The 13,742-nt window shown below is 36.0% G+C and overlaps 1 protein-coding gene across 1 annotated transcript in view; it reads left to right on the top strand.

Moving 5' to 3' along the window:
- The window catches only part of CSMD3 (CUB and Sushi multiple domains 3), a 774,333-nt gene that overhangs the window by 633,897 nt on the left and 126,694 nt on the right, over positions 1-13,742 (top strand). Inside the window, exons 38-41 of the mRNA XM_075495159.1 lie at positions 2,145-2,249; positions 9,258-9,376; positions 10,840-10,909; positions 12,636-12,752. Coding sequence (XP_075351274.1) covers positions 2,145-2,249; positions 9,258-9,376; positions 10,840-10,909; positions 12,636-12,752 — 411 coding nt within the window. The remainder of the gene's footprint in view (positions 1-2,144; positions 2,250-9,257; positions 9,377-10,839; positions 10,910-12,635; positions 12,753-13,742) is intronic.

Here is a 13,742-nt window from a genome sequence, read left to right as displayed (position 1 = left end):
ATAGCAGGGTCCAGAAATCTAAAATTTCTAAAGAAATCTAAAAGATAACAGACCTCTAAAAGAGATGCCTCTTGAAACTGTGCATCACTAAAGGATGCATTCTTTATCCTTATTTTAGATAAACAATACAGTTCTGTTTGCCATAGTTTTTCCTGTTTTGTTTTATTTTCCTTTATTCTACTTAATTCATGTGTACAGAATGAGATCACAGACAATAAGATTCTTGTCTTGTCTTATGCTGAAACACAAATAATCAATTACATTTCTAAGAATAGCCCTACAAATTATGTTCAGAGCTGCTTGATATATTTGGCTGTTACATTTAAAATTATTCCAGATACAGGATTTGCTCTTGCTTTTATGAAAACCCTAGTGAATATTTCACCTTTTGTGGATAAAAGCATGTAGAATGCGGGCATACACTTTGCTGGGTAAAATACTGGCTGGATGGCTGAAGCCCAAAGACTTGTGGTGACTGCAGTTAAATCCAGTTGGCGGCTGGTCACAAGTGGTGTTCCCCAAGGCTCAGTCTTACAGCCAGTTCTGTTTAATATCTTTATCAATGATCTGGACAAGGGGATTGAGTGCACCCTCAGTAAGTTTGCAGACAACACCAAGTTGGCTGGAAGTGTTGATCTGCTGGAGGGGAGGAAGGCTCTACAGAGGGATCTGGACAGGCTGGATCGATGGGCCAAGGTCAGTTGTATGAGATTCAGGAAGGCTAAGTGCTGGGTCCTGCACTTGGGTCACAACAACCCCATGCAACGCCACAGGCTTGGGGAAGGCTGGAAAAAGCTGCCTGATAGAAAAGGACCTAGGGGTGTTTGTTGACAGCGAGCTGAATATGAGCCAGCAGTGTGCCCAGGTGGCCAAGAAAGCCAATGGCATCCTGGCTTGTATCAGCAATAGTGTGGCCAGGAGGACTAGGGAAGTGATCATCCCTTTGTACGTGGCACTGGTGAGGCCGCACCTCGAATACTGTGTTCAGTTTTGGGCCCCTCACTACAAGAGAGACATTGAGGTGCTGGAGCGTGTCCAGAGAAGGGCAACGAAGCTGGTGAAGGGTCTAGAGCACAAGTCTTATGAAGAGCAGCTGAGGGAACTGGGGTTGTTTAGTCTGGAGAAAAGGAGGCTGAGGGGAGACCTTCTTGCTCTCTACAACTACCTGAAAGGAGGTTGTAGAGAGGTGGGGGTCGGTCTCTTCTCCCAGGTAACAAGTGATAGGATGAGAGGAAATGGCCTCAAGTTGCTCCAGGGGAGGTTTAGATTGGATATTAGGAAATTTTTCTTCACTGAAAGGGTTGTCAAGCCTTGGAACAGGCTGCCCAGGGAAGTGGTTGAGTCGCCATCCCTGGAAGTATTTAAAAGACGTTTGGATGAGGTGCTTATGGACATGGTGTAGTGGTAGTCTTGGTAGTGTTAGGTTTATGGTTGGACTCGATGATCTTAAAGGTCTTTTCCAACCTATACAATTCTGTGATTCTGTGAGGCTGAGGGGAGACCTTATTGCTCTCTACAACTACCTGAAAGGAGGTTGTAGCGAGGTGGGTGTCGGTCTCTTCTCCCAAGTAAAAAGTGATAGGACAAGAGAAAACACCTTCAAGTTGTGCCAAGGGAGATTTATATTGGATATTAGGAAAAATGTCTTCACCAAAAGGGTTGTCAAGCCTTGGAGCAGGCTACCAAGGGAAGTGGTTAAGTCACTGTTCCTGGAGGTATTTAAAAGATGTGTAGACGTGGTGCTTAGGGACATGGTTTAGTGGTGGACTTGGCAGTGTTAGGTTAACGGTTGGACTCAATGATCTTAAAGGTCCTTTCCTACCTAAATGATTCTATGATTCTATGATAATATAAATTTGTATTAGACCCCGATTCCCTGAGTGCCTACAGTTCATGTCTCTGATGTGGTGGTGCACTGAAAATGTAATAAAGCTTCTATAGGGACAGATGTTTGATAACATCCATGATGACAAAATATGGTGGAATTGGTTATGTGACATCTTTCTCTCCCCCTCCTATCCTCTCTCCCCCCTTTCCCCCTTTCTCTTTTTCTCTTTCTCTCCTTTTATACACACACAGACATTTATATATGTATTTATTTCAGTTGCTGTGCATTTCAATAATATCTTGATATCTCTTTTCAGGAACAACCATACCTCCACTTCTCAACAGCACATCAAATAACCTGTACCTAAATTTTCAGTCTGATATCAGTGTTTCAGCTGCTGGATTTCATCTTGAGTATACAGGTAATGCAGAAATATTCAGCTAATTAAGGCTGCTTGCTGGTTCCAGACATCAGGTGTACCTAAACTGTAAGAAAGAGGAATATTCAGTTCTATTGCACATAATGAGCTACATAGTGGTACTTCAAAGTCATTGGTAAAATACTCATTTAATTCCAAGGGAGAAAGATCAGGCCTGAAACCTGCACTGTAAAGACTGGGAAGTTTAGTTTGTCTTGCTTTCACCTTTAATTTATTTTTGTGCTCTGAAAAGCTTTTCTGAACATACAGCAGCCAGGATTAAATGCAGATATGCTCATGTGACAGTCCTAATACCAAGACATCACATATTTATATAATTGTTGCAGGCAAAACCAGCATACTGATTTGGGTGATTTCAATTTAACTTCTTTGCGAATTAACAATTAATTACTGATTCTGGTATCGAACAAAAATAATCACAAACAAATCCTTAGGAAAAACGCCCCTGCTTCCCTCCAGACACCTCACCACACACACACTTCTTTGCTCTCCAGTGCCCTTGCCACACACTACTCTCTGTCCCTTTGGTGCGGCAAGGGCAGTGCAGCAGGTTGGGCCAGTGTCCTCTGGTCTCTTTAGGGTCCCACCTCTCAGTGCCTGCTCAAGTGGGCACTCGGGCTGCAGCCCCTGCTGAGCCAGCTGCTTCGGTTGCAGCCTCTGCTCAGTCATGCTCTTCTCTCTGTCCCCTGCCAGTGAGGTCTCCTCTCTCCTCCTGCTCTGGCCTTGTTCTCCTTTTCGTGGTGTTTACCACCTTTTCATAAACATGTTTTCACAGAGGCACATCTGAGTGGTTCAGAGGCACGGCAAACTCCTCTAGTGGGTGCAGCTGTCTCCTGCAGCAGGTCTGTTGGACCCAGCTGGAGCCGGCTGGACCTGGCTATGTCTGGCACAGTCCCTGCTCTCTTCCCACAGGTGCCACCCCTGCAGCCCCACCCTCCACCACCCCCCAACAAAATCTGCAAATTATGCCCAATACAATAATGTATGTACTATATATATGTTTTTTATATATATGTGTAGGACATGAAAATTAATCACTCTCAGTGAAAATGAGAGAATGAATAAACTGAAAATAGCAGCTGTGCTTCTTAACTAACTGACAAATGCTCACAGGTTGGTCAGAACACAGCAGAATTATTTCAGAAGTTTTTATTATTGCTGAGTGCCTCACCAGCGGAAAAGGCTATAATTGCAAACATACTTTCTGTCTGAATGAGATTGCCTTAGCTGACTGATAGGAATTCTGGCAATCACTAATATTTTGTTGCAGATTTTTTTTTTTTTTCTTCCCAGCTTTGCAGTTCCCTCTGCTCATATTTGTTCTGGTGTCTGATCTGCATAATTGTGTCACAGTTATTTCTTGTCAGTTTTACAGTATGCAAATCCCATGCTCTGGTTGTCTGATTAGTGAGTCGGAGAACACGGCCTTGCAAAATTGCTGCCTGATCACTTGTCTATAACTAAACATTAATTATAGGTTAGAATTCTCCTGCCATTTCCTTGAAATGCAAATACTCTCTCAGCTGCTTACAACTTCAGAGGGTAAAAAACTGCAGGAAGTTATGAAAACAAAGTAAAATGAGACTGAACCCAGTGAAAGTGAAAATGAATCTGTGTATTCCTACATGTCCAAATAACTGAAATGTGTAGTGTACTGCGGGTATACAACTTTCACCTCTAAATAAAGAAAGAATTCACAGTATATTATTTAAAGTATTGGTCCGTGCCAAAAACAATAGCTATATATGTATGTATGGATTTATACAAGGGTGCATGTGTGAATCTGTACGTATGTAATATGCTTTCTGTGCATAAACCCAAAGTATATGCTAAAAATTTGTGATTCAGGAAAGAATATTGATGTCCCTCGGTAGACACCCAATTAACCAGTAGCTCAGTGAAATATGCTATTTTACAAGATTAATGGTTAATTAACTTTCCATGTGCAGGTGTTAGATATATGTGATTAAAACATCATATAGACCTTGGGATGGAGTGAGGAAATTGCAAAACAATGTCTAAACCTGTGATCTTTATTGGAAACAAATGTAAGGGCAAAAATTTTGTAGCAAGTAGAGAATTCCAGTTGGAGAGTAAACTATGATGACTTTTGAATTAAGATTTTCTGTCATACATGTTATATTTTATAAAGGTATGCTCTAAAATAAACATAAATTATTGTGCATGTGTGGGAATTATTGAAGTAAAGTCTATGGTATTCAAAGTACAGAATAGGATTAAGTGACCGTAATAACTCCATAAAATCTGTGGAATACACAGTCTATAAATTGTTAATAAGAAAAATAAAATAGAAACTATTGGCAAGATTATTTTGAAGTTTAAAATAGAGATACATTGTAACTACATTTCTATATTTCAAATTGCAAAATAATGAAATTATTTTGTAGAATAAATGTGGAAAGACGTAAAGCATTAGGCTTCCCTATTTGATTACCACTCTCTGGCTCACACCACAGAACTAAAGCATGGCTTCAGAGCATGCAATCTGGATTCCTGTCACACAAAACTAAATAGAAGTGTGTACTTCAACACCTCAGCTAATGCCTTCAGCCATTAATGGACAGTCAACCTACAGGACCAGACTAACTAAAGCTAATAATAATAAAACCCTTTAGTTTAGCACTTAGTGTGGATCTTGAGTCCTAGGCACCAGCTGTTTCAGTCCATAGATCCATGACTATTACTCCCCACTACTTGCTAAGAAAGACATAGTCTCTATTACCTGTGAATTGGAAGAAAGTTTTGTGATTTTTTTTAAAATCTGTAACTTAATTTTTTTTCAAGAAGAGACTATGGAAAATTCTGCATTGGGCTGAATCATGAATTTGATGCTGGAGATTAAGCTAAGGGTCAATACTTTCTCATCATTGCTGGAAGGAAGACAACAGAAACTGTATCTTGTGTACCTTCTGGATTTTTGTCTCTTGCAGCTTTCTGCAATGGAGAGGCAGGAATTTTTGTCAGGATTCCAGAACTCACAATACTGCTGTATTTCTACTGAAATGTCTCCAGAAATGCATTGATCAGAACAGAGTTCACTCTCCTCAGTTGTGCTGGTCATCTCTGACTCTCAGACAACACTTCCTGCTCTAAAAGTTGTGATTATGTTTTTAGAAATAGTTAGTAAATAGAAAGTAATGGGCACATTTTAATGCCAGCGTTTCATACATTTATTGCGTTTCACTGGAGCCTATACTGACAGAGGTCATCATGAGGAGTCAGCTAAATTAGTGTCTTAGTCTTTAAAGTATCAGTGCACAATTCTCATTGAAAATCACATCAGAGTTAAACATTTATATTAAGCAATTTTCAAGTGAGTTAGCCATAAACATTTTTTGTTCAATATGTAGTGCATCTTCCAAGTCTATTTCACATAACCTAAGAGACACAAGTCTGAGGGGAAGTGCACCTCTCTTGCCAAAATGATTACTTTTTCATCTCAACAACAGTTTTCGATAAGAAGGTTTCATTCTGTTTCATTTCCTATATCTCTTTTCATCCTTTATTAATAGGTTTTTCACACTGTCCAGTCTGGCTCATCTTTTGAACTGCTACAAAATCCAAATCCACTTTTTTATATAAAAATAAAACAAAATAAAAGGAAATTTATTTCTTGAATAAGTATTTTAAGACCAAGTAAATGATACTTTGGCATAAGGAATTAAGTATTCATGTTCCAAAACTGAATAGTGGTCTTATCAATATCTTTTTTTCTAGCATATTTTTACTTCTTTGTTGAATCCTTGAATTCTTATTATATTCATAACATGCAGTTTATGTATTCCAATGGATACTTAAATCCATTTTAATATATTGCATCAACTGAAATATGTCAACAAAAAGCACCACAATATGGTTTGTTAAACACATACACAATGTTTATATGTTTTATGCCACTATAGATCTTAATTTAGTCCTCATTTTCTCTAACTAAAGTTTTGCTAATCAGGTAATTGATTATGCTATATAAATAGTAGTAATATTCTTTGAGATTAGTTGAGTTTGTCAGATTGCCTCATACATAATTTCTATAACACTCAATAACTATTTAAAATTAGTAAAAAATATGACACTAATTTTCATTCTAAAATATAATCGCTAGAAATCTATGTATTTAAACTGTATAATGTATAATTCCAACATTCATAAATACTAAAACATTTCCATAAAATTACAGTAATAACTTAAAAAAATAAAAAGAGTTATTACTTTAAGACTTGTGTAGTCTCAGAGTCCATTATCCAAAATTTCATTGCTAGCTTTTTATATTTAGAGGCATAGGAGCTGTTGGAGAAGGGTGAGACAGCATCAAATAGCTGCTTTTTCTTCATATACAATTCTTCTTATCTAATAATTAGAAGATACTGAAAGTATGTTTTCAGTGAATGCTTATGTTAAAATCTCTTTTCTTTCTAATGCCATTGCTCATGAAAGTTTAAAAATCTAACGCATTATACTGATATAGTAGTATAATGTGGTTCAAGGAGCTAGTCATGCACCACAAATGAGTCAAGAATGAACAGAATGCAGTTTATGAATACATTTATTATTTCACCTGAATAACTATCATGACACTATAAAGACACAAGTTCCCTGAACTAGTCCTCAGCTGGGAAGGTGGCAAACCTTGTTATGTTTCAGTTTGTTGAAAGACATTGTAGACATTCAAACAGTATTTTTTTCCAAGCATTATTTTATTAATTGACGTGAAAGCACAATAGGATGAATACCTGTGATCTGGTTTGAGCTGTTAAGATACCTACTCTGAGAAAGGCATTTAAATGAACTCATTTCAATTTGCATGGCCTGAGTATTCACACAGTGAGGTTTTTCATTTCAGCTGAAGGTTCAGTAATTGGAAACTGAAAACTATGAACTCTTTCTTTAACTGTTCAAAATAGATTATAAGCACTCATCTGTGGTAAGCCAAGTACTGCTATTCTTTTGTATTTGTACTTTACACATGAGCTGCATCACCATCTGGATCTCTGAAATGTAAAAAGTGAATCTAAGCCCATCAGCCATTTTCAAAATAGATTCTTTGATGTTCTTTTTTTTGCAGTTTGAGAAGAGAAAACAAGAATTTGAAAGATAAAAATAATCTGTTTTGTAGAAATAGGTTGCAAAATACATCATTTTGTGCATGGCAAATATGGGATCATTATGGGATCAGTAAGTGTGGATCAATATATACAAAATTTATCCCATATATACATATGGGATCAATATATACAAAACTATTATTGTCATAGAGAAAGGAACATTACATCCTATTCTGTGAACCTGCAGAGGAGAGCCCTGAAATAAATACTAACTTTTTCAAAGTAACAACATTCCTTTCCACACAAAATGATGCAAGCCAGTATTGAATATTATGGAGAACATCTTATTGCTAAATTGTGTAAGCTCCTTAGTACCAAAATATAAAATTAAAAAAAAAAAAATCACAAAGTTAACACTGACCAAAAATAATGAGTACAACTGCTCAGTTTGTGGACCTGTATCCATTATTTCTGATTCCCATTAACAGGTATCTGCAGTAAAAAATATGTTTTTACCTCTCATTACTATTCTTGGCAGAGAAAATAAGGACTGCAAAGTCATTAAGGATTTTTTTCCAATTTAGGATTGAATTATGTTTTATAGCAGGAAGTTTATATTGTCATGGTCCTGAGTTTTACTTGTGTGAACAGACTGTAGATTCCAATGATTTTAGTTCAAACAGTTTTATATAAAATTTCATGTGCACAATACATTTTTAAGAACAGGAATTACAAACTAGTTTATCAGTTTAATATCTACTTTCTAAATGCCAGACATTCAATTTTTTTTTTTTTTTCATTTTTACAATACAATATTATTGTAAAATTATGGTAGTGAAAACTATTATCGGTACACAAAACATGCCTTATAGAGAAAAAATAATATGTATGCTTTATAAATTCCTTAGGATTTGTGTTAGCTTTCAGTTTTCATATAGTATAAAAATATATCATTGTGAGAGTCTTCAAAGAGTAATTTTTACTTAATGAGATTCTTACATGAAGTGATCAGTTACATTAGTAAGTTTTTAAACATGCAGAGGTTGATAATGTGTTGAAGTAGTGCCATTGATTGTTGAATCCCACAACATTTCCCTATTACCCTATGTACTGATGTTTAGTTGCTTAACAGCTCCGGCTTCAGAACTAGTTAGGGTGTAATTCTTACAGTAGGCAAAGAGAATAACTGAGCTGCTTATACTTAACTGAGCTACTTACACATATTTGTATATTCCTGGATCTTCCTGGGTAGATGCAATAAAGAAGAATTTATTTATTTCTTTTTTTGATGACCCAGAAAAAAGCGTATGGTCTCTTGGCAAACTAGCTTCTATTGCAGTAGAAGAGATACTTAGGTACTTCATTAAAAATAGCAGACTAGGTGAAATTTGATGTAAATATGTACTCTCTGTGTGTCTACATGAATGGAAGAGTGGAGTCAGACCTGTGAAGGATTGAATGCAAGTGAGCAGTTATACTTTGCACTGTTTTTCCTGTGTTTTGCACTTGGTGTGGTATTGGCCAGCATCCCAGATGCTGGGAAAGTGGAGGTGCTCCCAGTATGAATTAGGTAGGCTGTATTTAGGAGTGAGACTGGAGGTGGAAATGAATAAGTCTGAGCCACGAGATAGTGGAAATTTAGAGGAGACCTTGAGTTGAGACTGCAGATTGTTGGGAAGTGTTTGTTGCCACCCTGATTATTTCCTTCTTTTTCCTTTACTCAGGAAAGAAGGTTTTTCTCCTTATATAACAGTTGTTCCAAAAAAATATGCCACTTGCTTGTCCACAGACAAACTGCTGGTACCCAAGAGCTTCCTAAAACATATCAATACAGTGTGCCTATGTATAGTGTACACAGAAGTTCTCTGTGAATCTAAACACAGATTTTATGTTCCTTACAATGTCTAAACTTCTAAATTTTTCACAGCTATAGGTTTGGACTCTTGTCCTGAACCACAGACCCCAAGCAATGGGATCAAAATTGGAGACAGATACATGGTTGGAGATGTGGTGTCTTTCCAGTGTGATCAGGGTTATTCTCTTCAGGTGAGCCAAGTTTCCAATTTCAAATGTTGCCTTTTAGTTCTGTAACATGGTTATGTTTGAGTCTGTCAATATGAAATGGCACTGACCTCTTCAGGAGTTGTGAACACATTATAAGCTTGCAGGACCTGTAGGCTTTTCTGCCAAATATTATATTAGCAACTATCCAAATTTTCCATAAGAAGTGTATGGCTCTGTGCTTCCTCTGCATTACTGATTAAAGGTTGTTATCTATTATTGATGACATCTTTGGTATTCATAGTTAAGCTATGCAGTGTTGGCAAATTAGGTTAAAACACTTGATGAGCAATTATCAATAGTTGTCTATGTTCTCTATGCACAGTAAATGGCTGAAATAAAGAAAATATAAATAACATTGGAGCATAGACTGCAAACACACATGTAAAACCTTTTCCCTCCATATTGCTTTTCTGGCTTATACAGTATGACTTTGCCACTTAATTTTTTTTTTCTTCTAGCACTGAGCAGATATGCCTACTTGCACTATGGAGAAAGTGTGTTTATTTTTCTTCTAGGACAGAAAAGAATGGGTTGCAGTTTGATGAATAAACTATTCACAGTTACCCTGGATGCTTTAGAGATACTTGGTTCCCTCAAATGCTACAGGCTCTGAATTGATAAGGAGATTTAACATGAAAAACTAACTTTTCTCTTCATATGAAGGGTGAACAAACAGGCTAAAAGCTACTGAATTTTTTCTACTAGGTCATCTCAAAGTGTATACTATATGGGTTTGCAAGATATCCCAAGTACAGTTTTCTCTTCAGATTTTTCATTTTCCTTTGCTGTCTCTGAAAGACAATTGCAATTACATGAAGCTGATGAACAACACAGAGGGTCACTCTGGTGGGTTTTGGAATTTATATGTAACAGATTGCCTTGAAATCGTAACACCTCATCTGTTGTAAAGGGACACATGTTGTAAAGAGATCCCTTAAATATCTCAGCTTTTGGCAACTTAAGCCAACTGTTTCGGGGATGAGGGTAAGGACTGCATTTAGAATAGGTATTATGAATTTAAGATATAAAGTCAGTACTGTATAATTTATATAGTTTGTATCTTTTTATCATGTTCCACAAATGACGCAAATCAATACCATGTAAACACTGCTTCAATTAGACCTTTAGTTTCTAGACCCCTGGTTTTTACTAAAGCTGGTATTATAGAATTCAGCTGGATACTGTTATACTGTTAGAAATAATATTAAGGACATAGACACAATTTCTCTAGTGGGCTAACAGTCACATAGTTAAGATTACAGTCTTCTCTGTTATATTGAAGGTATGATACAATTCACAGTTTACAATATAAATGTTATACCTTATTGCTTTTATATATTTTGATTATGTTTTAAATGATAAATTGTTTTTGTTGAGATACTAATGATGTGCCATATATTGTATATTTTTTATTATATGAATTAGCAAATATTGTGTCATTTTAGGGACGTTCACATATCACCTGTATGCCTGGACCAGTAAGAAGATGGAATTATCCAATTCCAATATGTTTAGGTATGTTCAGCGTACAAAAACTTTCTTAAATATGCCAGAATGAGAAAACCAGAGAACTAAAAAATAAGAGATCAGTATAGGGGAAAGAATAGGGAGAACTGGAAGAACTTAATTAAAAGTGAAAATGGTCAAATTAAGCTGAAGATTTTCAAAGTGTACTTCACACTTATTTTGGCAAAGCTTTTCTGAAATGTCCAATCAGAAGAAGAAAGAATGAAATATTTCTAGTCAGAATCTATCATCAATTCACTATCAGAGTGACTATCAGAGTAACCTCCAGAGACCCTGCAAACATAGTTAATTTATTTATAAATAATTTCCACAGCAGAGTGATGACTATTATAGAAAATACTAAAATAGAAATAGGATTACATTTTAATCTCTAATGAGTTCAACATAAGGCATGTCTGCCCAATTTAAGATGATACATTATTTTTCAAATTAAACTATATACATAACCATATTAATATTATTGGAAGAAGCACTGGAATCCTGCCAGAAGCCCAAATGAAACATCTGAGGTGCATTTAAACATATTCTCTTTATATGATGAATAAATATGAGGGATGTAAAACTCTTTCTATTTGCATTCTCTTTCACTGAATAGAAATGACTTTTTGTTTGGGTTCCCTAACAGTAAGAGTTATCTGTATTTGTAATCTTGAACATATGGAAAGTAGGATGGTGCAGATCTCATTAAAGATTTTATACTTTGCTTTTCTTCACGATGGATTATATATCCTCTTGAGCTGCCTCACATAATCCTCCTTTTAATCCTGTGAGGTGTTAAAAACCTCCTATGAGGTACTGAGCTCCCTGAGCTTAGAATTTATACATATTCAACAAGATTCAGATATGTGTAAGAATTTTTTCAGGAGTTAGTCTTCAGTTTCCATCATTATGCATTAATATATGTCTAGGAAGTCTGATACAATAATTGCACTGCTCTATGGTAAATTCTGAAGACAAAGATGCTATGCTGAAATTTTAGGGGTTTTTATTTTCCTTTTTTTTCCATCTTTTTTGTAAGTAATGATTTTTAATTGTGTTTCAAAGGATGTAGCAGCTGTTAATTGGACAAAACTGTTAAACAAAATTGTATTTACCATAATTAACATCTTCAAATCTAAATTGAAGTGTAAGTTACTTTATTCACTGATGTCATGCCTGAAAAAAATTAAAATGAAGTTCAAATATGGATTTAGTTCAATTTCTGGAAATATGTGTGTGTGTGTACATTTTCTAAGTGTTTTTTTAATCTTGTTTTTAGAGCAGCAGGATACAAATATACTCTTAAAAGGCCTCTTGAAGTGCTTTGAGAACAGAATCTTTTAAAAATACATTATTATCTTATATTATTCAGATGCTCCTTTACAAACTAATGTGGAATTGTTTCAATGTTGCTGTCAGCTGATGTGTGCTGCTTGCATGTTCACAAGGGTGATTCATGCAGACAGAGTGCAGAGTAAACATCTATTCTCTTTTCAGGTACATGTGTCCCCCAGATTAAAACCCAGCCAATTCAGAGTACATACGTATGTTTAAAGCACCTACTTATAAATTACTTTGTTATAGATATTTAGTGGTAAAGGAATGTTTGCATATTTTTTGAAATATAAACCTAGTTATTATTATATTATTAAAGTTGGATGGATTTTCAATGTTCTGAATTAATTTTTAGCTCATTCTACTCCTCTGAAAAATGTCTTTGCTTTTTTTTTTGCAGCACAATGTGGTGGTGGCATGTCAGACTTCAGCGGAGTGATCCTCAGCCCTGGGTTTCCTGGCAACTATCCTAGCAGTTTGGATTGCACGTGGACAATAAAGCTGCCTATTGGTTTTGGTATGTGTTCTTTCATGGATTAAATTTGTTGGGGTTTTTATGGATTCAAAACACTGAACATAGATTTTAAAATATTATGAATATTTATCCTGGCAAAAAAATGAATTATAATTCATTTAAAGAAGTTAGCAAAGCCCTAAAAGAAAGATATAGAATAGAAAAGCTACAAGGTTCTTGTTTTTTCATCTAACATAAACTACAATTTTCTGATAAAGACAAAGTTGTTTAATTAGAATTAAGCACAATTTTCTAACTTAACAGGCTTGATTTCTCTTTGTAAGGTCATAAACCCAACAAAAATAAATAGCTATGACAAATATTTTAAACCAAGTCAGTATCAGTTTAGAAGAAGTTAAAGCTACATTTGAGTTCATTAGTGTATCATTAAGCTTCTTTGCATATCCTAGGTGAATATCGCAGCAGCATAGAAATGTTCTTGGAAGGGACCTCTAGAAGCCTCCCACTCAAAGCTGTCAAGCTTCCCACTCAAAATGGAACTGTCAGTAACACCAGATCAAGTCCGCTACAACTGGCAGATCCTTCTCAGCAGGGCTGCTACTCACCTAATCAATTCCCAGTCTGTACCAACAGATAAGGATGTTGTGCTCCAGATGCAGAACTTTGCAGTTCTTGTGCAAACTTTTAAGAAGGGATTGTTTACTCAGCCCTCAAGTTTTTCAGTGTTTCTCTGGACAGAAGTCGTGCCATTTGGTATATCATCCACATCCTCTAGTTTAGTATAGTCCACAAATTTGTTGAGGATGCATTCTCATTATGCAGGTCTCTCATGAAGACATTGAATAGTGTAAGCTCCCATATCAACCCATAGAACATTGTACTTGTTACTGGATACCAACTGGACATTGAATGACTGATTATCACCCTTGGAGCCTTGAAGTTCCATTAATTTTTCATAGAATCATAGAATGCTTTGGACTGGAAGGGACCTTTACAGGTCATCTAGTCCAACCCCCCTGCAAGAGCAGGGAC

Source organism: Mycteria americana, chromosome 2, assembly GCF_035582795.1.
Source record: "Mycteria americana isolate JAX WOST 10 ecotype Jacksonville Zoo and Gardens chromosome 2, USCA_MyAme_1.0, whole genome shotgun sequence".
In the NCBI taxonomy this organism is placed as follows: Eukaryota; Metazoa; Chordata; class Aves; order Ciconiiformes; family Ciconiidae; genus Mycteria; species Mycteria americana.
Note: the sequence above shows the minus strand (reverse complement) of the source record. Positions and strands in the feature narration are given on the sequence as shown.